The 27,765-nt window shown below is 34.6% G+C and overlaps 1 protein-coding gene across 1 annotated transcript; it reads right to left on the reverse strand.

Moving 5' to 3' along the window:
• Window positions 1-100: 100 nt before the first annotated feature.
• On the reverse strand, window positions 101-25,243 carry LOC149196921 (alpha-bisabolene synthase-like). The gene is made up of 13 exons (XM_089405683.1): window positions 24,874-25,243; window positions 24,371-24,680; window positions 4,325-4,511; window positions 3,667-3,893; window positions 3,293-3,413; window positions 3,090-3,202; window positions 2,783-3,012; window positions 2,563-2,675; window positions 1,833-1,931; window positions 1,507-1,722; window positions 1,209-1,347; window positions 617-874; window positions 101-497 (listed from the first exon to the last, which is right to left on the reverse strand). The coding sequence occupies exons 1-12, from the start codon at window positions 25,153-25,155 to the stop codon at window positions 683-685; spliced, it is 2,229 nt and encodes a 742-aa protein (XP_089261809.1). The 5' UTR covers window positions 25,156-25,243; the 3' UTR covers window positions 101-497; window positions 617-682.
• Window positions 25,244-27,765: the final 2,522 nt, after the last annotated feature.

Here is a 27,765-nt window from a genome sequence, read left to right on the forward strand (position 1 = left end):
ACCGTATGAGCACTGAAATCAAATTTCACTTACCCGCCAATAAAAAGTATTAGATTAAAGTAACATGGTATTAAATCTTAATAGAATATATACGAGAGAGCTGTACATTTATTTGCTTGTCGCATCACATGGCAGGGAAAATTTAAATTACAGTACATTTAATAACCTGGGTAATTAACTTGTTGCATCACATAGCATGGAAAGACTAAATACATCATGCGTACAGAAAAGTTCAAGAAAACCAGGAATAGTAGGATTAATCTGGTTCCGTGGTGTAAATAAAATATCAAAATAATCGTACCGTCGTTCATGAATGCTGGAGTCAGCAGTACGTGGGTACTGCTGCTGTCCGGCTTCAGAAACTCCCTCAGCTCCTTCAATTTGGCATTCATGAGACATTCAATGTGATTCAGGGCTTCTTCCTCTGTACATTCAGGAAGATGCTCTCTCATATAACATTCGATACTGGATGTCAATTCTCCACGATCCTTCTCACTCTGCATTCATCGAAAAATAATTGATCGGTTCTCCAAAATGACTTGTAGTACCAGTAACCAAAGCTACAGAAAAAAAATATAACCAGATAGACATAATTATAATACCCAAGTCAACCTACCTTATATGTCATCATGTCGTCGATTAGCCTGGTGAAGTAGCCAGTCTGCTCTATGAACGCATTTTTTCATCCAGGATTGTCGATTTGTTCTAAAACCTCTCGCGGAAGGCGTTGGCCCATCAACAACACTGCACTCAGCAGCACTGGACGCGTGGCGCTCGAAATAATCCCGTTTTTTATGTACTCATCGAAGCTGGGCACGTGCTTAGCCGCTTGCCATTCAGATTCTCGCAAATAACTCAGTAGATACTGCTCTTGCTGTTCAATTTGAAGAAATTTACGATTAGATATTAATTGATTATGCACCGGTAGGAAAGGCTTAATCGGAACTACTAACTCCAAGAATTTGGTTGCATACTCTTAAATTAAATTTATAACATTACAATTACAAATTTCTTTGGATGGTAGATTTGACAAAAACGAAAAAAAAATTGTTAGATATGAAATTATTTTGGAGTTTTAGGAATATAACTTTTATCTATCAAATTCTGAAATAAATTTGCAATCCTCTGGCTGGTTATCTATGTTTGTCCAAAACCTATGGGTATGCGTGTGGGTGTTGTTGTTGCCTTGTTTAAAGAAGATTACTCACTAGATTCCGAAAATATGTAAGCCATTCGCCCCCTTGTTCCTTCTCCAACTCCCAAGCCACTTCATGAATCATGTTGTAATAGATTGTGTAACACGCATTCATATAATCTGGAAGATTTTCTGCCAATGCGAGGTCCCATCTGAAACCAAAAAAATGTTTATAATAACATTTACAATATCAACATCTTAATACTCCAAAGAACTCTTGTATAACCTATTTCATCTGTTATATAATAAATGTTACATTATCAACATGCTGATATTCCAAACAGCTTTTGTTTCGCTGCAATCATATGTACCTTCGGACAGCTTCTGTGAACAGCCTCGAATCTTCAAGGGTTCCGTAAGCATCATACATGTCGTCCAGAACAGTTTCCAAGCACGTGAGCTTGGTAAAGGTGGCTCTGCATTTGGCATATTGGGGTTCATACGTCCCCGCGGCTATTATCAAATAATATTCCATGGGCCTCTCCCTGGCAAATGTGAACTGGCTTAACCCTGAAACTCTAAACCAACTGTGCAGGAATATAACGTTATTGTCCGAACAACTCATGGTTACCATTTATATGAATTCATTTCAGAATTTAAATCACGTAGTTTTGAACAGTTAGACACGATTCATTACCTCATGATATTTTTCATCTCTTCCTGGTGAATGCATTGGACAATGTTGAAGTCCAATTTTGCCAGCTCTAAAACCTTTTCATTGTCTACAGAAGGCAGTCTGAAAGAAAAACAATAAGACGAGCAGTACCCAATGAAATAAGGAGCATACCCAGACCCAAAATATTATCAGCGAAGACACAAGTGGTTATAAGCATAGCAGTAATAATAAACTAGTTAAAACTCTATTAAGGAAGTATGTGTCATCCCTTGGTCACTGTGGGTAGGAGTGGTAACTGTCATAAGTCAGTCCAGTATGGCAGCACATATTTATACTTATTCATAGTAAAAATCAACATATAGAATATAATAGAAGAGCATGGAGTATAGTTTTCTTACGATTACAAAAATTGATATTGGTAGTTTTCATTTAAAATAATATAAATACATAAGTACAAGGTTTTACTGGCTCAGCAATATTATAATAGGTGGATTTATATTGGGATATATATTAAAGAAAAAATGATATAATATATTGAGAGATATATATGAGATAGATTCATATCAGGGAATATATATATTAAAGGAGTATAAAAAATATAAATGAAAATTTGAATACCTACCAAACAAAAAAAAAGAAGTTCAAATAACAGGAAGAAACAACATTGGAAAAAAATGATCTGAAGACCTCCCAGGGTGTGGGGATGAATCCCAGGGTGTGGGGATGAAAAACAAAAAGCTGGAGGTATTACCTGTAAATCCCTTTGGCTAACCGTACATAATCTGGTCGATACACTTCACAATATCTCCTTGTTTCGACTCTTGGAAGACTGGTGTGCCAAGAAGTCTCCAGCGTGTATTCAATCTAACAATGGAAAAGATTGAATTGAATCTCGTGGTATTCAGAAAAATAAATTTACTATCAAATAAATAAAATTCAGTTCACTGAGAAATTATATGTTTCCTGTTTACCTCTCGGTTAAGATTCTGTTTGCAGTTCCATGCGCTGTAAGTTTCGTTTCTGGTTAAGGCTTCTCCTAAATATTTAGTAGCGTAGCCTTTGGCTTCATCCAGAATATTTTCTCCAGGAAATGCAACTTCCGAAGCTTTATAAAGGTTCAGCATGCTTCCTCCTTGTTTGTTAAATTGACCTTCCGAGCCAAGGAAGTGTCCATTGTCCTCCTTGAAGTTCTTGAAAGCCACTGTTTATGAAAGTGTATAAATGTCACAATAAACCAACAGAGAGAGAAGCAGCAAACTAGTATCGTATGATGTATACCTGGAGTTACATTGTATAGATGCAAGCGAAGCAATCGAAAGGCCATGGCAGTGATTTCAAGATCAGCTACGGAGTTGAAAATGTTATACCCTATTCCTCTTTCGTTCCAGTGGCTGCATACAATATTACAAGCTTCATTGTGCAGAAGAAGTTATAATGCAATCGAATTACACTTTTGTTGTGTATGGATTTTGTTCAATTACCTGTAAACGAAATCAAGAAATTCGTTGATTTCCTTTCGAAAGTGTCTATCGATACCAAGGCGTTCAATATTGTCGACGACCAGAAGACGTTCAATGATATCCACAGGATACATACAAGGCACTGGATGTATTCATTAATCATTACTTATTATATCCACAGGGATGTATTCATTAATCATTTCTTTTTATTTAATTTTAAATTCACACTCCTGAATTGAATCAGCCATACCTAACCCAAAAGTCTGACAACAACCAAAAGAAAAAATCTCCAAACCAAAAGTCTGACAACAACCAAAGAAAAAACGCAAGGCACAAATAATAAATTACTTCTACACAGAGGCCAGTAAAAAGGTTTAAGATTAACGTGTCGATACCAAAGCTGCCAAATTTTGCCAACACGGTTTTCAGGTATTCAAGGCATCTCATGTCTCCTGTGTGCAAGAAGACGCAGGCAGTAGAGGCAGGTGAGCCTAAGAAAGACCCATCCTGGCTTTGAAGTTCCATTATTTTTTTCCAGTCCACAATGTCCTGGATGCTTTCCAGCGGGTACTTCAACGATGATGGACCATGTGGAATTTCCTCCCTGTGGAAGCCGAGATAACTATAAAATGATCAGTTCTATAAATTAAATTAAATGGTATTTAAAATAAATAAAATAGTTTGTACTATTGATGTTTTCATGGTTAAATCAAATTTCTAATAAAAAAATCAGATTTTAATCGGAGATTTTTAAAATATTTTAGGATCCAACAAACATATGAACAAATCAAATAGTTTAACTCTCTCATCTCCATCCCAGAATATTTTGAAACTCTCAATGGATATCATAAAAATACCCAAATCCATTCCTAAATATATCTCCATCAAATCCCTGAATATTTTGGAAATTCGCAATCAACATTATAAAATGTCCAAACTACTTCAAAATATATGTAATGACATCTTTTTAAGAACAAAAAATGAATAATATAAAATGATTTAAAAAAAGTCTTTGAATTAAAATCACATAATAGAAATTTTCAGAGTTCGTACTTCGTTAATGTGTCCTGCCACCTAGTCCTCATCAGATTCACAAATGGCAAGTCGTACGGAAGTGGGAGGGTGAGAGATTGAGCCTCCTTTAACAACGATGGAAAGATGAGTTGAAAGTCCGTTACGAGAGTGTCTTGATCACTTTCGGCCTTCAGTGACCCTATATTGCTCTGTATGAATTCGATGCCTACCACAGATTTTCAAACACAATATTATTATCTCTGAAACTTTATATTGTTTTTTCATGAATTTAATGCCTAGCACACATTTTCAAACACAATATTAGATTTAGATTTATTTTAATTAAAAATCTATAAAACACCAAAAGAATCAAACCTTTTAGAGTGAAACTCTTGTTAAGTGTGAAGCCAAATTCACCCAAGATTCTAGATCCTTCTAGATCAAATCTTTCTAGATCTCCAGGATTCTAGATCTTTCTACACCACCATTAGTTTCTAGATCATTCCAGATCTCCATCTGAATCACATACAGGATTCTAGATCCTTCTTCTGCCTCTATAAATTTGTAATTTCTCTGGCCAAGGAAAGTAAGCCAAAGCCCAAGCTTGTTATGTAATGCAAAGTGATTTCTATTCTCCAGTGATTGTTTTATCTATTCCGCTGTTTCTGACTGAGTAATCTTGTTGTTTCTCCATTTGTCTGTCTCTGTGAATTATTCTCTGCTATTGTTGTCTAAGTCTCTGAGTATGAATCCGCTGTGTGTTATGTATGCTCTGATCTAACAACTGGTATCAGAGCTAGGGTCGAATATCCACTGTGCAAGTCGCTTAGTGCCATCGCCTTACTCTGGCAGCGTTCGTTAAAACGTTGGTTGTTACCCCTGGAGCTGTTGAAGGATCTGTCCAGGAAATAGCTGAGGAACGTTGGAACTAAAAGACAGTTGCTGCAAGAAAAACAAGGTCGTGGATCTATGTTGAAACGTGTTGCTGGAGTTTGAAACGTGGAGATCCGTGGAGTTTGGAGTTGAAACGTGGTGTTCGTAAGTTTTTTTTTTTACATCAAGCTTGCACGTATACGTCAAGTTTTTTCTCAAACCAACATATGTATGTGTGAAATGTGAAAAGGTTAAAACATTATATATGTTTTTATATGTTGGAATTTTGAAAAGTATATTTTAAAAGGAGCAGGAGTTTTGAAAAGGGTATTTTAAAAGGAGGAAGGTCATTATTACTAAATTTTAAAAAGTAATAATTAAAGTTTTATTTTTAAGTGGAGTTTTTGTGTTTTGGGGCGTGAATTTGATTGAAAATGGAGACAACAGTTACAGATATGGAGAAGTTGAGTGGGGCTAAATTTGCCCTATGGAAATCACAGATGGAGGATATATTGATTTTAAAGGATCAGTATTTGCCGATTGAGGGCACAACAAAGAAACCCTCATCGATGACAAATGAAGAGGGGAATAAGCTAGATAGAAAGGAGATTGCAACAATCTGCCAATATTTAGCAAAGAATGTGTATTTCAATGTGTTCGGAGAAAAGACGGCTGAAGGATTATGGAAGAAGCTCCATGATCTATATGAGAAGAACACGGCATCAAACAAAGTGTTCTTGATGAAGAAACTTTATGATCTCAAGATGAAAGAGGGTGCTTCCGTTGCTGAGCACTTGAATGCATTTAATATTATTACTAATCAGCTTGCCTCTGTTAAAATTATTTTAGATGAAGAAATTAGAGCTATTTTGCTAATGTGTTCTATGCCAGACAACTGGGAAAATTTAATTGTAGCTATGAGCACTTCAACAACTACAAGGACCCTGAAGTTTGATGATGTCAGCAGTAGTTTAATGAATGAGGAACTGCGATGCAAGTCAATTGCGGAAAACTAGGGAGGAGAAGATCTAGCTCTAGCTGATCGTGGTAGGAGAATGGATCGAGGCCGGCAAGGGCGATCAAGATCGAGAGGCCAATCAAAATCAAGGAGAGGCAGAATCATCTGCTTTCATTGTGGCAAACTCGGGCACATGAAGAAAGAATGTCGATTCTGGAAGAAAGGACAAAAGGATCAGAGACCGTCTAGTACAAATCACAAGTCATCCAGCACAAATGAAGGTGAGACTACTGTTGTAGCCATAGATGGTGATGTGTTGTTTACTGTTTCAGTAGAGGATGCATGTGTATATACATCTAGTAGTAGCTTTGATTGGATCCTTGACTCTGGGGCATCTCACCATGTAACCCCATGCAAAGATAGTTTTGTTTCATATAATCCTGGTGATTATGGTAGAGTGCATTTGGGGAATAATCATTTTTGCAGTATTGTTGGAGTGGGATATGTCCAGATCAAGATGAAAGATGGACAAGATATATTGTTGAAACAGGTCAGGCATGTACCAGAAATGCGCATGAGTTTAATCTCTATGGGATGACTGGATGATGAAGGCTATTCGACAAGCTTTGGAAAAGGAGGCTAGAAAATTAGCAAAGGTGCATTGGTCGTGGCCAAAGGACCCAAGACAGGAACATTATACACATTGAAGACACTGATAGGAAAATCAGATTTGGTTGTTGTCACAAAAGAAGGAAATTCAGTAGATCTGTGGCATAAGCATTTGGGTCACATGAGCGAGAAGGGCTTAAAAATCCTTGTTGGTAAAAATTTATTGCCAGGTTTGAAATCCTACAATCTTGATATTTGTGAGCATTGTATATATGATAGACAAAGGAGGGTTTCATTCCTTAGAGGTGTCCATGACAAAAAGAAAAATGTGTTAGAATTAGTACACTCAGATGTGTTTAAGCCTGTTAACATCAAATCATTAGGAGGAGCATCATATTTTGTAACATTTATAGATGATGCATCTAGGAAGGTTTGGGCATATCCTATGAAAAATAAAAGTGAAGTGTTTGGAATATTTCAAAAACTCCATGTTGCTGTTGAAAGAGAGACTAACAAATTACTGAAGTGTTTAAGAACAGATAATGGTGGAGAATATTGCTCAAATGCATTTAAGGAATATTGTAACTAGTTTGGCATAAAGCATGAGAAGATTGTGCTTGGTACTCCTCAACAGAATGGTGTCGCAGAAAGGACGAATCGCACCATTATGGAAAAGGTGCGAAGTATGTTGTCCAATTCTAGTTTGGAGAAGAATTTTTGGTCTGAAGCAGTCAGGACCACTTCCTACCTCATAAATAGATCTCCAACAATAGCCTTGGATGGCGGTATCCCTGAAGAAGTTTGGACTGGTAAGAATTTGAATTATTCTCACTTGAAAATCTTTGGATGTGAAACATTCTTACATATTCCCAAAGAAAATAGAACTAAGCTAGATGATAAATCTATGAAATGCATTTTTTTGGGATATGCGGATGAAGATTTTGGTTATCGTCTATGGGATCCAGTCAACCATAAAATTGTTAGAAGTAGGGATGTTATATTTAATGAGTCAAAAATGTTCAAGAGGACTGTAGGTGAGTTGGAGGTCAAAAAGGTTATTGACAGGTTTGAAGAGCAGCAGGAAAACATACCACCAATACAAGAAAATGAACAGCAAATTTAGGAGCATGAAGAACAACAAGTGGAAAATGATGAACAACAAGAAGAAGGAATCTTGCAAGAACCTTTACAGGAGATTCAACCTCATAATACACCACCACAGTTGGTTCGCAGATCTTCTAGGCCTCATATGCCTTCACAAAGGTATCCTCCTTCAAACTATATTTTGTTGACTGATGAAGGTGAACCCAATTGTTTTCAAGAAGCTTGTAAAGTCGAGAATAGTAAAGAATGGAAGAAAGAAATGGAAGAAGAAATGAATTCTTTGCAGGAAAATAAAACTTGGGAGTTGGTAAACCTCCCAAAAGGTAGAAAGGCTCTACAAAACAAATGGGTGTACAGGATTAAGCATGAAGGTGACGAAAAGAAGGAGAGGTATAAAGCAAGGCTGGTGGTGAAAGGTTTTGCCCAAAACCAAGGTATTGACTTCACTGAAATTTTCTCACCTATTGTTAAAATGTCATCCATTAGAGTCATTCTTGGTCTAGTTGTTGCTTTAGACCTAGAATGTGAACAGATAGATGTAAAAACTGCTTTCCTTCATGGTGAATTGGAAGAAGAATTTATATGGAGCAGCCAAAAGGCTTCATAGAAAAAGGCAAAGAAGGCCTTGTTTGTAGGTTGAAGAAGAGTCTCTATGGGTTGAAACAGGCACCTCGACAATGGTACAATAAATTTGATTCATTCATGTTGGAACATGGGTTTCAGAGGTTGGAAGCTGACCATTGTGTCTATATCAAGAGGTATGATCAAGGAAAGTATATCATATTATTGTTATATGTGGATAACATGTTGATTGTTGGGCATGATAAGAATAAGATCAATAGGTTGAAGAAAGATTTGGGTAGCTAATTTGCAATGAAGGATTTGGGACCGGCACAACAAATATCGGGCATGCGGATTATGCGTGACAGGAAAAACAAAAGGTTGTGTCTGTCACAAGAAAAATATATCAAGAAGGTGCTTGACAGGTTTAATATGAAGGATGCCAAGCCAGTTGGTACACCCCTTGCAGCCCACTTCAAGATGAGTACTGAATTATGTCCTAATGATGACAAGAAGAAAGAAGAGATGAGCAAGATTCCTTATGCTTCAGCAGTTGGCAGTTTGATGTATGCCATGGTATGCACACGACCAGACATTGCATATTCAGTGGAAGTAGTGAGTAGGTTCCTTGCCAATCCAGGCAAACAACATTGGCAAGTAGTAAAATTGATTTTGAGGTATCTCAAGGGTACTAGTCATTATTGTTTATGTTTTGGTCATAATAAGACCGTGCTTGAAGGATTTACAGATGCAGATATGGCTAGAGATATGGATACCAGAAAGTCCACTACAGGTTATTTGTATACATTTGTAGGTGCAGCAGTATCTTGGGTGTCAAGGCTACAAAGAATAATAGCCCTCTCTACAATAGAAGCAAAGTACATAGCTACAACAGAAGCTTGTAAAGAGATGTTGTGGATGCAGCAATTCCTAGGAGAGATAGGAATAAAGCAGGACAAGTATGTGTTTTATTGCGATAGTCAGAGTGCCATTCACTTGGCGAAAAACCCAACATTTCATTCAAAAACCAAGCACATTGACTTAAGGTACCATTGGATCTAGCATGTGTTGAAGGAAGAACAATTATCCTTGGAAAAGATCCATACAAATAGGAACCCTGCTTATATGCCCACTAAGATTCTACCACGAAATAAACATGAGTTATGTAGAGGCATCATAGGACTCGGCGTGACTTGATGACTCTTATTTGGCTTCAAGTGGGAGAATGTTAAGTGTCAAGCCAAATTCACGCAGGATTTTAGATTCTTCTAGATCATATCTTTCTAGATCTCCAGGATTCTAGATCTTTCTACACCGCCATTAGTTTCTAGATCATTCCAAATCTCCATTTGAATCACATACAGAATTCTAGATCCTTCTTCTACCTCTATAAATTTGTAATTTCTCTGGCCAAGGAAAGTAAGCCAAGGCCCAAGCCTGTTATGTAATGAAAAGTGATTTTTGTTCTCCAGTGATTGTTTTATCTATTCCGCTGTTTCTGACTAAGTAATCTTGTTGTTTCTCCAGTGAATTATTCTCTGCTATTGATGTCTAAGTCTCTGAGTATGAATCCGTTTTGTGTTATGTATGCTCTGATCTAACAACTCTTTTAAAGTGATGGATTGTTTTCTTAAATGCCTATATACATATATTCATCTTAACTAAGGATCTATAAAGCACCAACAAGAATCAAAAGCAAAAATCTCTTCTTTTAAAATGATGGATCATGAGTTAGATGGATCTAATTTGATTTTAGATGTTGCAATATACATATATACATACTTATTTATTTTTTGTATCTTTACTTAATATAATGTAATACATCTTAGTTGACAACATCCTCAAAATGCCAATGAATAAAGTTTCATCATTTTTTTAACGGTCAATTATTAAAATACAATCATTTTTCTATTTTTTTAATTACTTCATTACTCTTTTTAATTACAAATAATTAAATAAAATCTACTTCATTACTCTTTTTAATTACAAAATAATTAAATAAAATATTTTTTGTTTTTGTTTTTAAAAATCAAAGTAAATACTTCATTACTCTTTTTAATTAAAAATAATTAGATAAAATATTTTTAATTTTTGTTTCTAAAAGTCAAAGTAAATCGTTGTTAGTACCATTATTTATAGCAATATTTTTTTTATTTTTAAATTTAAATCCATAGACCTAAATTTAAATTTTAAAATTGATTTATATATCTTTTATTATAAAATTGACTTATACCTTAAAATTAAATTATAATTTTTTTTCAAATGGTCAGTATTGTTTTAAATTTTTTATTTTTAAATTTATTTATTATTTTTAACATGACATCACATCATCTGGTGTTTACACCATTATTTATATTTTTTATTATTATTATTTAATTAAAAAGCAAGCTAGAGTTAATTTCATTATTAATAATTTATAAATTATTAGATATTTTATATATATATATATATATATATATATATATATATATAATAATTATTATTTAATATAATTTATATGTTAGCTTTAATGAGAATTAGTAGTTATAATTATTTAACTATGAACCACATTGTTACACTTTTGAATATTGAAAAGGGGTGTGACAACAATAAAATTGATTTCTTGTGTTAAGTTTAAAAAATTGAGAGAGTGACAGAATATGCAATTGTATACACAATAACAAAAAATCACCGCTTTAAATTTAAATATGTTAAATTTATATGGCTATAACTAAATCCAAATAATTCTAATTTCGGACATTGCGGTTGATAGAATATTTCAACAATCTCCAACAAACCAAATCTACTAAATATCCAATGTAAGCATTAAGCCTAACGCCTTCCAGATGTAATGCATACATTACAAACAATAATATTGAAGTCACATTGATAATTTTGTTAGGATTGGTCTTCATTAGCACGTCCATCCACTCAGGGATCTCATAAACAACACTCTTTCTTCAACCACCATCTTCGAGCTACCACTTGATCCATTTAAGACATGATTGCTTCAGATCATCATTGATGTATTTGTAGGATCAACGATTCTTTACTACCCTGAAATTTTTTCTTGATACCGAATCACTCTATGGACTTACTTCCATCTATCAAAATGCGGAAAATTACAATTTTGGTAGTTACAAGTGGTCTAGGTACTGAGTGTATTCAGAAGTCAATAATACAACTTGACATTCTTCTGCTTTTTCACATACACAAACTTACACAAAGATAACCTGTAACTGTGGATCTTGAAGCATCAAAGAACAACCAAACCACTGGCATATAACAAAGCATAAACATAACCAAATCAATGATATGTTCTCTTGGCACCGAATAATGTCAAGATCCATTAACTTGAACTATGCTTCTGTGCTCAATAATTGAATCTACATATTAATTTTACACAACAATTTAACTAAACAATAGAAAAGAAACAAATGACCCAACATAGTTGATGAACTCATGATTAAAAAACTAATAGTTTTCCTTCACTATGCCATCTACAACCACCTCAATCCATATTTTGTTGACAAACAAAATTGAAATTTTTAATATCGAACGAAGCCATTATTCTCCAAACTTTGCTCGTGATTCTTTCCCTCTATTGCTATTGAGTGTATCCTTCGTGAACGCTCTAGTACGTGCCATATATATGGATGAGAATAAAAAACTAACGGGAGACTCCAAAAATAATAACACCACTTGGTTCTATTTGTAGGGTTTGTAGTAAAGCGATTTTTCCATCTAGGTTTACATGAAAAGGTCCTAGTTCTTGCATTACTCCATATCCAAATGATGAACATCCATATTCACCATTAAGCATGAATCAACAACTTCATTAAGGGATCTTGAATGACTTCCATGAAATATATGGCACCTCACATGTGTGGATCTTTGAATGAGTGAGCATTACACTTAAAATTTCTAGCACTAGGAATTTGACCTCTGATCCGTCATGCATTTAAAATTTCAAATGGTTGCCCTTTCCACACAAGTCCCCACGTGTAGGTCCCTCCAAGACAGGCATAGAAATTATTTTGAAAGGAAGGTGTCTCGTTTGGCATGCAAGTTGGACAATGCCATAAATCTTGACAACGGGTCATATTTGTAGATAAAGTTGTTGGTCACTAGGTTTCTTGCTTTGAATCTGCAAAATAAAACACTAGTAGTGTGTTTTGACACGATATTGTCCTTAGAGTGATTTCAAAGTAGTCCACATCCGTAACCCATGCCATCTGGATGACATCATTTGAAACAAGGTTTTTGGTATTGTTTAAGCAAGTGGGCACATAGCTTACATTGAGTACATACTTGAATTATCAACATCTATATACAAGATGTTGTTGAAGTTATCACGAATATTTCTAAGAAACAAACTTTCACTGACATATTTCCTCAGTAATACCCACAACATTGTTCCCCTAGGGATACATTCCTTTTTGGAGGGTCCTCAACTCATTCATAGAGATAAAGGGATCATCAGTCTCATACATTCTAATTAAACATGTATGCAATACTCTACCAACACTAATAAAAATTAACTCAAAACTGGATGGACCTTTATTTTTTTCTATTCCAAATGTTTGAAACAACATACTCAGTGTTTCTATCGAAACAATGACGTTATCAATTTTTTGTAATCCAGTGTAATTAGCGTTGATGCAACGGAACTTAAACCCCTCGTGAAACAAGCACCATCCAAATTTCCAATTGACGACATTCTATCCTCATACCATAGTATAAGTGTGATTTCTTCATATAGAAGTGATTAGTGCCTCTCACATAGCAAAACAATGAATAGACACACAAAATTATCTACAAAAACAAACAACGGAATGAGAACTCATAGCTAATCAATCATTCTTCTATGCTAGCTTACTTATTTATAGAGGATTAACTAGCATGGCTCTCACATCTTCTCATACCTCCCGTGAGGAAGTTAAGCCAAAATCGGCTCAAATAACATGACAAAACATGCAATTTCACACACAATAAATTGTTTTTCACTATTTGAAACTCAAATATGTGACAATTATATAGTTGGAACTAGATCTAACTAATTCCAGTTTTGGAAATTGTGGTTGAGAGGATATCTCAAAAATCTCCAACAACCTAAGAAATCAAATATACCAATGTAAGCATTAATCCAAACAGAGAGTAGGTTCGAAAGCACTAATTGTAATATAAGTGATAGATAAGATTGTCTCTACTCTAATATAGCTAGTAAAGTAGTCACTCTTCTTAATGATATTGTTCTTCTGATGATAGTAGTAATAAGTCCCTATGATCTCAAAGAGTAAAAATTCTCAAGGATTTTTTTGTTATGGGTATGACTATTAACATTGGTAGATTTGGTAGATTAATGTTTACATTGGTAGTATTGGTAGATTTGGTTTGGAAAGCACTAATTGTAATATAGGTGATAAATATTGTCTCTATTGGAATTTAGCTAGTCATGATAGTCACTCTTCTTAATGATATTTTTCTTATGATGATAAGTAATGATGAGTCCCTATAATATGAACAAACTAAAATTCACAAGGATTTTGTTTTCTATTTGTATGACTATTAACATTGGTAGAATAAAGGTTATGGAAATTAAATCAAAGGTGAAAAAGGTTATCGAATAAGATGAAAATTATTGTTGCACTTAAAGGGGCTTTCTATAGCCTAGTATTAGGGAGATGTGTAATTCCTCAAGTGTTGAATATGAATTTGACATATAACATTTAAAAAGATAATAATAACATGTGCAAAAAATAACTCCTAGTAGGGTTTAATAGATAAACATCCCTTCTGGACTAATATTTTGTACTAAAAATTGTATTTTGACTCATGAATATAATGGTTTTTTTCCATATGGATAAAAGGTACAGAGAGAGAAATCTCTTAAAAAATGAGATGGGCTCTGCAGTCGACGATATCATGTTTGTGGCTAGTTGAGAAATCGGTTTAGGGTTTTATTTGCTCAACCTAACCCGACTCAACTAATTCATTTGGTCATCCATTGTCGCCTCTAGTTCTCAAATCTCACATGGATATCGAGGACGGTTCTCTTTCACACTCTGAAGGGTGGTTTTAGGTTCTATAAATGTAGGCGGGACTAGTCTTTGCAACAATCGGTGGTAAAGTTTGGCTTAAATATTTTTTCTGGGTTTATTTATACCATGACAAGGTGGATTATTGTCATGGAAGAAGAGATGATTGATTTTCTGAAGATCCCACTAAGAATATCTCCATCTGGACAAACCCTCCACCTCAGCATCCGGGGATGGAGATGGAGGAGACACCTAGAACTCCCAATTTGGGAATATTTAACTCATTATTTGAAATTTTAGAAGGGATCCCCTTTTCCCCTCATGAGCATTTTAGATAGGTAGACACATCTCTCTCCCTTTCAACTGAAGCGGTGCTCCCTGTATCGCTTGAGGTAGGATGGTCAGATTCACTGGATCAATTTGTCAGCTCAACTAGTTTTTCGATTGAAGGCCTAAATTTTTCTGAAACATGCTTAAACCCTAGTAGTTTGTGTTATGTTATGGAATTAAAAAGTGAGCATGGCACCATGCTTGCAACACGGAAGAATCAAACCATCCACATCTTGGAATCCCTTTATTAATGTCGGTGGTTGTGTCTCAGGTCGATCCTTCTATGATCATGAATCAGTTGGGTTCCAGTAGATTTCCATTGGCAGATACAAAGCCTAGGGAGGAGTTGTGAATCAATAAGTTACAAGCTCAAGAAATTGTCCAATACCTATCTACAACACTCCCTCCCTTTGTCCACAGAGTCTCATAGCACACACTGAACAACACACCATCGATGGAAATATTCTATCTAGTGATGAGCAGGAGGTGGCCTCCAAGAAGAAATCAAAGAAAATAAATGTCCCAATATTAAGGAAAAAGATCATGCCCTAGTCCTGGGAGAGGGTATCAGATTGGATGAAATTTTGGATACATATGGCCAGGTTTTGGTCGGAAGAACTAGGGGAAGAATTTATTTTTCCTCTCGCCTAAATAAATGGGCACAAGAAATTTGGGGCTATGTCTTGAATGTCTTGCCATCAGTTTGTGCTCTGTTAAAAGTTTAGTTTTCTCTTAGATTCAAGTCAGATGAACATGAGACCTACATATTATATCGTCATTTAAACATAGAAATGGCATTGGTTCTATTGAAGTATTGGACTCCACTATTTGACTCGGAACGTGAGCATTTGGAGGCAGGACCAATTTGGGTTAGACTTCCAGGTCTTCCTCTACAACTATGGACGAAGGATATTTTTCGGCTCATTGGAGATGATCTTGGCATGTACCTAGATTATGATATATCTTATCTAGAAACTAGGAGGATGAATTTCTCTAGAGTATTGGTATATCTTGACATAAGGGAGGGCCTGGTAGTGAACTTGATCCTACATTATAAAGGCTGTGTTTGAAATCAAATATTGGCCTATGAGGGCATACTTTTCATATGTCGACATTGTCACAAGGTCAGGAATGTATACAAGGACTTCCCCTTGCTTCAAGAGAATGATCAGGATGTAGGTGTAAATTCAGAGGGCAATTAGTCTTAAGGGTGTTTGGTGTCAGCTGAGAATGGTACCCCAGGATAGCCTCAACTGAATAGACTAGGATCTCCTATGAGAGATGGGTCTACATGTGGAACAAGGTCACAACATCCTGGGTCTCGGCTACACTCGGGTGTGGAAGATTTGAGGAGGGGATTTATTGTTGCTTCTGACACGTGTACTTATATCTCCCATCCCCCTCATACTTGTATCAGTGTATCTATGGTTTCTTAGTGTCTTCCTTTATCTTCTGATTCTTTTGCATCTAGTATATCTACTCCATCACACAGATTATGGGTCTTATCTTGTCCTGTAAGCACCATTCCTGCATGCTTCCTGGCCCCATCCCCATCCTTCCCTGCCCCCAGTAGTGACTATTCGGGATCGTATAAGGGACATAAATACAACCTCTGATATCTATCAAAATCCTCTTGCGTATATGCACTCCGTAGAGGTCTTGGGGCAGGTTTGGGTCCCCTCTCCCCTCATAAGATTCCGAAAATCCCTCGAGGGTGACAATCCCTCATATCCAAAGCCATGAATAGGGCATGCCTTGACATCACTACTGGGAGACAATTATCCTTAGAATGGGTTCTTAGAGAAAGGAACACCGCATCTATCGATCACTCGTGAAGTGGTTATCCTTCAATTGCAGAGGGTTAGCTAGCCCCTCCAAGAAGCTAGTTTTGAAATAAATGATCTTATCAGACAGCCTTGATATAATATTCCTAAAGGAAACTTTGGGCTCAAGCATGGATGTCGAACAATTAATGGAAGGATCATGCAAAAATTGGATTATTTTTCGATTGATGTGAAGGGGAACTCAGGGGGGAATCAATGGGTATAAACTACAAAAATGTAAAAATAATCAATGTTTGGGGCCACCAAAATTATGTCGCAATGGATATTCTCTCAAAATAATTTGGGTTTCAATTCAGAATTGTCAATATATATGGACCTTGCCATGATCAAGCTATATTCTGGAATGATCTCATGAAAAAATCCTTTATGAAGTTAGATCACCTAATCATCATAAGGGACCTAAATTTCTCCCTAGGAAGAGCTCAATGTTGGGGAATTCATGCACAAGTGGACACCCTCTCAGATTTTTTCTCACAATTACTTGAAACACATCCTATTATTGACATTGATCTGGAAAGGTATCAGCCCACCTAGAGAAATTGTCAAGTAGGGGACAACATGATCGCTAAAAAGTTGGATTGCTTCTTTATTCGGGAAACCCTGCTGGACCACCTCCTTTTGTTCAAGCAATGGGTAGGGGCAGGGGGTTTTCTGATCATTACCCCATATACATGCAATTGGCAAGTCATATTAATAGGCCAAGCACCCCCTTCAAATTCAACGCGACTTGGTTAAAGGAAGAATATTTCAGGAATCTAATCATTGAAAACTAGTTATTTGCGAATATAGGGACAATCGATCGATGGCATCTCAATTTAATGATAATCTAAATAAAATAAAAAGGAATACATTGGAATGAATCAGGGGTAAACGACTAAGAGATGAGGAAGATCTGAAGAATATTGAAGCAAAAGTGGAACAGCTGGAAAAACCCAGAGGCAAGAGTTATGTATCTAATGAATCAAAGAAACACTTCATATAATTACAAATGGCCAAAAGAATATTATTGTAAGCAAATGAAGAAACCTCGAGGCTTAAAATTCAGGTGTTATGGCTACAAGTCGAGGATGAGAACATTAAATTATTTCAACAATATGTGAAAGGAAGGAAAGCTATCAACACCATCTAATCCCTCGAAGATGCATCTAGCCATAGGGTTTCCAATTTCAGGGGCCTGGCTAGGATGGGTGTACAATACTTTCAATCCCTCTTCACTACACCCAGGCATGCATCATTCGGGTAAATTATGAACATCACTCGAATATTTCCTAGTTTTGTCAGTGAGGAGCATAATGAGGAATTGTCACAGCCAGTATCTTCAGGTGAATTAGAGGAAATCTAACACTGGTTCAAGAAGGGAAAAATTTGAGGTCCTAATGGGTGGACTGTCGAATTATTTACCAATTTCTGTAAGCTTCTCAGTCATGACTTGTTAAAATTTGTTGAGGAATGTCAGACTACTGGTCAGATGTACTAAGCCTTTAATTCCACATTCACTGCACTCATCTCAAAAACTGACAATCAAAATATGTTTGAAGAATATAGTCATATCTCACTTTGTAATGTCATATACAAGATCATGGCAAAGACAATTTCCAATAGAATCAAATTGATTCTATCTCACCACATATCAAAGGATCAGTTCGCTTTCCTAGAGGACTGTTAGATCCAGGAAGCCATTGGTGTAGCTCAAGAGGGACTACATATCTTAAAAACCAAAAAACTAAAGGGCTTGATCATTAAAAGAGCCCTCTTAAAAGCCTTTCATAGGGAAAGTCGGCTTTACGTCAAATTGTTACTTACACATCTGGGTTTTCACATTTCTTTTATTAATTGGATTATGTGTTGTATTACCTTTGCATATTTTGTAGTTATGATCAATGGTGTTGCTTTATATTTATTTCATGCTAAGAGGGGACTTAGTCGAGGTTTCCCTTTGTCCCCTCCATTATTTTTGTTTATTATGGAAGGATTGAGCAAATTGATTTCTAATGTGAAAATAAGAGGTACCTTAAAAGGTGCTCACATAGTAGGGGAGATGTTCCTCACTCATCTATTATTCGTAGATGATTTTTTATCTTTCTTTATGGATCGCGTAATGACTCGACGCAATTCAAAGCACTACTGGATTTATTTTGTAAGGTGATGGGTATGGTGTCTGACAACCAAAAATCCACTCTTATAGCTATTGAATGCACTGTAGATGAAATTATACATGCTTGCATATTGTTTCCCTTTCAAATTAATCCCCTAGATGATGGTATAAAATACCTTGGTTTCCATATGAAACCAATGACTACAGCTAAGATGATTGGTTATGGCTCGTAGCTAAAATTGAGAAAAGAATAAAAATTTGGAGCCACAAATGGTTGTCCCGGGCAGGTCAACTGGTCCTCGTCAAATTCGTCCTCAAAGCCATACCAATTTTTTGGATGTCTTTAGCATGGATCCCCAAAAGAATACCAAATATCATTTAGAGATTATGTTGTAGATTCCTCTGGCATGGATCTAAAGAAGGCCAGAATTTTTCCTAGGTCAAATGGGACATAATTGACCTACCTAAATAGTGGGGTGGTTGGGGAATCAAATATTTATCTTGCTTTTCACAAGCTTTGGCAGCAACGGTGGGTTGGAGATTAATCACAAGTCACAGTCTTTGGTCTAAAGTGGTAACCAGAAAATACATTTTTCCCTCTCTACAGCTGATTGGATTAGGCTACAAAATAAATATCATCCCAACATCTCTATAATTTGGAAGGTTGTCTGGAAATCCTTCATCATCATAGAATCAGGGCTTGCTTGGCGGGACATATCTGGCTGTCAGGTCAAAATCAGGATGGACCCATGGGATGCATTAACCAACACTTAGCTCCCCAAGAGGTGATCACATTATTTTCTTCGCGGATGATCAAATACTTAAATCAGATTGCAGACAAGGATCAAATGGCTATCTGGGGTTAGCGTTGGTTATATGCCAGAGCACTGAATATTCCAGTACAATGGCAACAGACCTAGGAAGGTTACATAAGCACATTGTTTGCATCTCATATTAGTATACTTGATCGGGAGGATGAATTATTGTGGGTACACTCAAAGCACGACACTTATACACCCAAATTTGGATACCTATATATCAGTCATGCAAAATAACTTGAAATCAAACCTTGGTGGTTGCCTAACATCTATGGAAACTTAAGATCCCTGCCAAATCCAGGACGTTACTATGGTGCATTCTAGAAGATAAAATTCCCACCGGTGAAAATTTGAAAAACCGATCCTCCCAAGGCCCATCTTGGTGTCTTACTTGCAGAGAAGTTGAGGAATTCGTTGGACACTTATTTTTATCCTGTCAAGTAGCCAATTGGGTCTGGAATTTGGTGTATCAAGGTCTTTCTACTACTATCAAATGCCAAGGGGGAAATATCAGTCAGGCTTGGCAGAAATCGTGGAATGATGCCACCTCCAAAAAATTGTGGAACATTCCACTCCTCACTTGTTGAGGTATATGGATAGGAAGAAATCGTAAAATATTCCAAGACAATGGCTTCATATCTGAAGCCATCAGTGCACATATTGTTACCACTTATAGTCTTCTCCGCGACGAAGATCTATAACAATGTCCTCGTACTATCACTGAGGAATCCATTGACCACTCAAAACCATCGGCCTATTTTGATGAAGCTTCATAGCATGGAAGATGTGGTGGAGGAGTAACTCTTCATCTATCAGAATCTCATCATTTTGAACTCAAAGCAGGACTGGGACACAACACTAATAACTTTGTTGAGCTATATAGTCTCAAGTTGCTCCTATTATTTTCTATTGAAAAGAATTGTTGAAATCTACAGGTTTTTGGTGATTCAAATTTGGTTGTGGATTAGTTTAATCAATAGTCTATATGTCACACACACACACACACTCTTCGCAACATATTGGATGAAATCATGATGCTTAAATCTCATTTTGTGACTTCATATCTTGCCAACATATTTACAGGGAAGGAATACACTTTCCAACAAGCTATCCAAAGAGGGATCACAACAGGTGTTTGGTACTTGGAATGTGAAAGACAAGTATGGGCACGATCATTATTAGTACTATTGCCATTCATTTAGTGAGATAGCACAGGACAACACATCACGACAAGGGCCTTTTTGATATATTTTTCCTTTTTGCACTATCAGACAAAATATCATATGTATATGATAATTTTAGACTTTTCTCAGCAGATGGACACATCACAGATACTGGAACTATATGTATATATATAGTGGCAGTTATTATAGACAATTAGATGATTATTGATCACACAACAGTCACATTTTGGCTTGATATGCATCTTGTACAATGTGTATTTTTTTTATTTTCAAGAGAAACTTTATATGTGATGATGATGATGATGAACGAGGAGTTTACACATTGCAATTAGAAAAAATATTTAAAGAAATTGAAAAAAATGGCATACTAGTCAACAAAACACCCTCAAAATGGAGTTGAATCCTGTCATTTAAACTGTGTGTGTAGTTTGAGTAGGCCTAATGGTTAATAAGATGTGCTACCTCACAAAGGGTCACATGTTCAAAATCGTCTTTGTATACTTTAGCGAAAGAAAATTCTATATTACTTTGAACTACCACTTCCAAGTTTCCTGAACTTTCAAATCTATAATGGGCTGAGATCCCTCAAGGTGTAATCTTCTATATGTTTTACATTATAAGGAAGGTTTGCATTGATCCCTCTCAAAGCATGATACATTTGGAGTTAAGATAGATTTATACTAGTTACATTCAAATTTGTGTAGAAAAAAAAATAACAAATAAAAAATTCTATAAGGAGTTGATCAACCTTATTCTAGAATACCAAAAGTATCCATGTTTTGACTAGCATAAATAAGGAAATCAACATTGATAAAATAAGAACAAAATATCATGAGCTACATAGTGAAACAAAGCATTAAAAAATTCCTAACTTGTAGAGGGCGGAAAGAAATTGACATATTTGTGACCATCATTAGTTTAAATATGAAAAATGTTTTTTCTTAAAATTTCCTAAGTACATCCACATTGAAAGTATCAAATGTTGGTTAGAATACCTACATTTATAACATTTTAACTTATCAAAAATATAATTATTTAGAAATGTTATTTTTTAATACTTTTAACATACAACTAAAATTTTTAGGGGTGACATGTATAGGTAGGGCTATCCACAACCATAAATGGACAATTATATATACCTACACATGCATCCTTGGATTAATTACTTAACATGATAGAAGCTTATACCTTGCTATTTCATATTCTATGGGAAAACAGCTCTATGTTTGACTCTCCAACCAATTTGGTTCATAAGAAAAAATTGTCAGGAATCAATTATAAACAACAATGGTTATACATAAACCATCCCTTAATTCAATATATCAACCACATGATGGTTCATTAACATCGCATATGGTGAATTAAAAGACATTCACACCCCACGAAGAAGGGAAACCAACAATAATACCTTCCCACCACTAATACATGCCTATTTTTCCTCACATGGATCCTTGGATTCATTAGTTAACACGGTAGAATATTATGCCTTGCTATTTCATATTTTATGGGAAAAAAACTCTATGGTTGACTCGCCAACCAATTTGGTTCGTAAGGAAAAATTGGCAGGGATCAATTATCAACAACAAGGCTTATACACAAACCATCCCTATATCAACCACATGATGGTCCATTAACATCACATATGGTGAATTAAAAGACATTCACACCCCACGAAGAAGGGAAACCAAGAATAATACCTTCCCACCACTAATACATGCTTGTTTTTCCTTACATGGATTCTAATGAGTGCTCTATTCATGATACTCTATTATTAAGGTAGGATTATTAGGATTCTTCTCGACTAGACAAGAACAAGTTTATTTTTTTCAAGCTCTATCTAGGACTGTGTGACATTGGTGTAATGAGAACGATGGCTTCTAGCATTCAACCCCCCTCTTGTTGGTATGATTCAAGGCTTGATTCCCTTCCCTGAGAGGAGGTAATTCCTTTGTTAGCTCTATATTTTGTATGTGAATGAGATATTCTATAATAGAATTTTCTTTCCCAAAAATGCCTAGTGAATTCAAGTGCATAATTTTACAAGCCTAAATTTGTGCATTTCAATTTTCCTGTGCAGATTGAGCCTCTTCCTCTCATCCTTTGTGATGTCCATCTCAAAGCTATGGTTCATTGTCTTGGGAACATGGATTATAAAAATATGTGTGAAACTTGCCTTGCCTTATAGAGACATGAGCATTCTATTGAAAATTCGGAGATATTCATTAAATCCTTCATAGATCAGTCAAGTTAGCAAGAAACCGAAAATCATTTAAAGGTGGAAACCTTTATGGAAACTTTGCTTCAACATAGAAGCAATCATGAATTGGTTGTCAAATATTTTTGTGAACAATAACCCTAGCCTTCCACAATGACTTGAGTTGATTCCCACTCCATGATATCTGAAGTTGTTCACCACTAGATACAATTGATTCTTGGGACAAATGTTCAATATTGCCTACAACACAAGGGTCCTTTCACTTAACCTTTTCCAATAGACACCAAGGCTATAACTAGAGGAAGAAAAAGGTCTTTTCACTTAGCCTTTTCCAATAGACACAAAGCCTATAATTGGAGGAAGCAAAGAAGCTTTCCAATGGACACCATGGATGCAATTGGAATAAGTAAAAAAATAATGGGTGAACTTTGACACCTTTAATGCACGTTCTATTTAATAATTAAGATATTAAAAAAATTTAATAGGATCTTCACATCTTAGCCCTTTTGATTATTATTATATTAGAAGCTCTCTATAAAAGGCTATATTCACACAAAAACAAATGGCTTTTTAAATTGCACTTAAACCATTTTTATACAATTCTATGATCTTTATAGATAGTAATTTTTTTATATATATTTTTTTATTCTTTCTCATATGTATATGAGAAATTATTCATTATTTTTAAAATTATAATTTAATAAATGTTAATATAAGCATTATTTATAAAAATGTCTCAATTATAATTTTAATAAATGTTAATACCAGCATTATCTAAAAAGAAATCTCAATTATAATTTTATAATAATAACTGAAATTAATAAACATACTAAATTATATTTTTTATTAGAATTAAGAATGGTCCATTTTAGTTTTTCCACCTTACAAATCCTAAACTAAAACGAATCTAATATATGATATGAGCTAGCTTCATTAATTAATTAATTAAATTCTATATAAATGGCATTCAATGTTTATTATTTTTCAAATTAAAAAATAAATAATATTATTTAAAAATTATCTGAATCAAAATGGCTTGAAAATAAGTTTTTAACTTTAATAATCAAATCTGAGTGAAGTAAATCTAAAAGTTAAAATAGATTTTTAACTATAATAATTTTTCAAATTAAAAAATAAATAATATTATTAAAAAATTATTTGATTTGGAAAAAAAATTATTATTAAAAAATTATTTGATTCAAAATGACTTGAAAATAAGTTTTAAATTTTAATAATCAAATTTAAGTGAAATAAATTTAAAATTAAAATAGATTTTAAAGTGAAATAAATCTAAAGTTAAAATAAATATTTATCAATAAATAAAATAAATAAAAAAATAAAAAAATATTTAACCATAATAATTTAATATGAATAAAATAAATCAAATTAAAACAGATATTTAACAATAATAATCAAATATAAGTAAAATAAATTAAAAGTTAAAATAGATGTATGGTGCTTAATTGTCAAATCTTACCTTGCTGTACTTGGAGATCCCCAACATTCCATTGACAGAGCGCAAGAACGCAAGAAAGAGTGGCAAGCAGGCGCTCCGACAGTAAAAAGTGATCTTCAGTTCCCCATGAACCATCCTTTAATTGGCGTTTCAAAATCCATTCCACTGTTTCAGGAAATTGCGGCTGATCACGGCCATCAATGGCGGGGATCCTCGCCACCCATGCCGTGTCATAAGCAGATAGACTCATTAATTCCCCATCTCCAATCGCGCTAAGCATACATTTAATCTCGCTAATAAGTGTCTCCGCACGTTCTATGTACCTAGGATCCTGAAATTACGAACAATACTTATATAACGCGAGGATCAGATTATATCACTGCAATTGTTAACTGTAAATTACAGCAGATCCGAGTAATATATATATATATATAGACCAATATAAACTAAACCTCCCTACATACATCCACAAAACTATGACAACTCAAATAGAATATTCAAATTCATGAAATGAAATTACTCACAGTGCAAGACGACTTTATAGATTGTATATAGTCACAGCCCCAGACATTAGGATGGGGACTGGGACTCGTTGGAATAAAATCGTTGTGCGCATCTTCAACTCGAGAGGACACAGCACAAACCTTCAGAGGGAAAAAATTATTTTTATTGAGATCACCCAATCGTCCGTTGGAGTGTAGTCGAAACGGCTGAGACATATCTCGACGCAGGTAAGATTCCCATGGGCGTATTTTAAGACCGCATCCCTGCAAATAAGACTGAACAAAAATTGTAGGCGGCGACATTCTGAGTGTGTAAGATGTGCGAGAACCAGCAAATTTCTAATCGTATTTTGGTTTGTGCTCTCTGAGAAAACTGCGTCTTATGTATCTAAAATACCAAGACTGTTTCTGGAGGATAAAAGATCTACTCGTATTATTATTATACAAGATATCCGATCTAGACAACGAGATACGAGTTGATGCTGTGATGTCATCGTGATGGTACAGTACGCTACCACATTTTGCAGGTGTCGCGATTTTTTCCCCCGTTGTGTACGAAGGCGAGCTAGGACGCTAAAAAAAATTGGAATTCTGATTTTATTATTATTTATTTATTATTATTATTATTAATTTTGTTTTCATAATATGAGTGATTGAGTTGTGTTTTTAATAGTGGAAATGGATTCAGCCTTATCAAAAATTTTAAAACATTCAAATTTTTAAGCATGACAATTGTAACTAGGATTTTTAAACATTTCTACTTAATTTTATCAAAATCATGTTAGAATTTTCATTGTTTTTCAAGCAAAATCTAATCAAGGCATTTTTTTCACATATGTGTAACCATTCTATGTTTACATGACAGCGTTGTATACCCTGCTATCATAAAATACTATAGTCTAAGGTATAGATGAAATAGTCTTTTTCAGATTGTAAGATCCAAAATCGCCAAATAATAAACACATTTAGAGTATTTTAGTGTTCTAAATAAAACATTAACAAGCCAAGCATAGAACACAAGGGATCTAAAATAAATGCAGCCCTTTATTTATATTATTCGATGAAAACAACACATACCTATACCATATGATTGGAACCCCTGTACCATAGGATTGGAACCCCTGCAAATGGCCTACAGAGCTGCTCAATAATGACAAATCTAAGACACTGAAGCCCACAATAATGACAAATCTAAGACACTAAAGCCCACTTGTGAATCGTGGATGGATCCACCACACAAATGTCACCACTGGGTTTACTATTGGAACCCCTATACCATAGGATTGGAACCCCTGCAAATGGCATGCAACTCTACTCAATAATGACAAATCTAAGACACTGAAGCTCACTTGTGAATCCACACACAAATGTCACCGCAACCCTGGGTTTTCGTTCCGCGATCAACCTAGAAGTTGCCATGCCAAGTTCTCAACAAAACATAATAAGATAGACAAACTTCGGATGCCCCAAATGCCTAGCTCCTATCATCTTTTAAAACATGGATGGCTTCTCTAGAAACCTTATTTTATTGTTTTTCCTAAAACGAAAGTAAATACCATGGGCCTATACCATGGGTAAAGACCACAATCACTCTTAAAAATCCAAATATTTAAATTATACAAACCTTAGTTAACAAGTTCCAATTTGAATTTTCAAATACTAAGTTATACAATAAAAAGTTGGAATGTTTCAAATTTGATATTATACATTTTAAAAACTTGGAGATACATTGTTTCTTTCATCTAATAATAATGTTTTCTATTTATTTTCTTCCTAATTTATTTTAAATTTTGAATAACTTCTAATAACTCTATATAATATAACAAATTTAAAATAATTTCTAATAACTATAAATAATATAACAATTTTAGATAATTTTTTATAAAAAAAAAACACATTTTAATGATTTTTTTTCCAAAATTAAAATATAAAATTATTTCTTAATTTCAAAAACTTATTTATCTTAAAAAAATTTGATAAATAAATATATATTTATAAAATCAATATTCAAATTTTATTTTTCTAAAATACATCCAAATAAAAACATATTTAAAAAAATCAAACACTAGTCTAATTAATCCACTTTCACAAATTCTCTTTCTCTGATGTTTCCATAAGTCCAAGAACCTAATGAATTTGAAAAATAAGGAAAATTCTAATTTCAAAATTATTTTATTTATTTTCCTGGTTTGCTCGCACAAAGTTATCTATTTGTATTCAGACAAAACAATCACAAATCCATGCGAATAAACTACTTACTACTCATTTCATCCAATTATTTGGTATTCGAGCCAATTTGATAACTATAATATAAAGTGAAAAATTACAATTTTAACCCTATCCAACCAAATTACAAATTCTAAACAAAATTGATCGAAAAATGTGGAGAAAACAAATTTAAATTTTTAAACTTCTCTCAATTAGGAGGTAGACGATCAAATTTACCCTCCAGAGTCACGTGATTGGACCGAAGTATAGAGTTTTTCAACGGAAATTTAATGTAAAGTTTTCGACTTTTTCAACAGAAACTTAATGTAATCTGACACATATGTCATCGACCATACATAATTTCACCAGTGTTCTTCTTCTGACTGGACACAAACGTCCCCATGTGCTCACTTTATGGTGCGAACAGGAAAGTATAGCACATGGAGAGAATACGACTGTGGAAAACGTTTGTAGTGTTTTCACGAACTGCGTGCCCATGTGCCCATTCATAAATTCGATGTTTCAGGACAACCCTAAAAAACCTGATGAAGAATTAAAAGATGTATTCTGAATAGCAGAGTAAATGTTTGGTAATGTGGTATTATAAACTTGACCACGTCAATTTGTATAATCTTGGGCGGTTAGGAAATTTGAATATATTTATATATTTAAAAACATATTTGAGTATTTTTGTTGGGTGGTAAA

Source organism: Pinus tabuliformis, chromosome 2_2 (assembly GCF_031772625.1).
Source record: "Pinus tabuliformis cultivar Carrire ecotype Pingquan chromosome 2_2, CPIR1, whole genome shotgun sequence".
NCBI lineage: Eukaryota > Viridiplantae > Streptophyta > Pinopsida > Pinales > Pinaceae > Pinus > Pinus tabuliformis.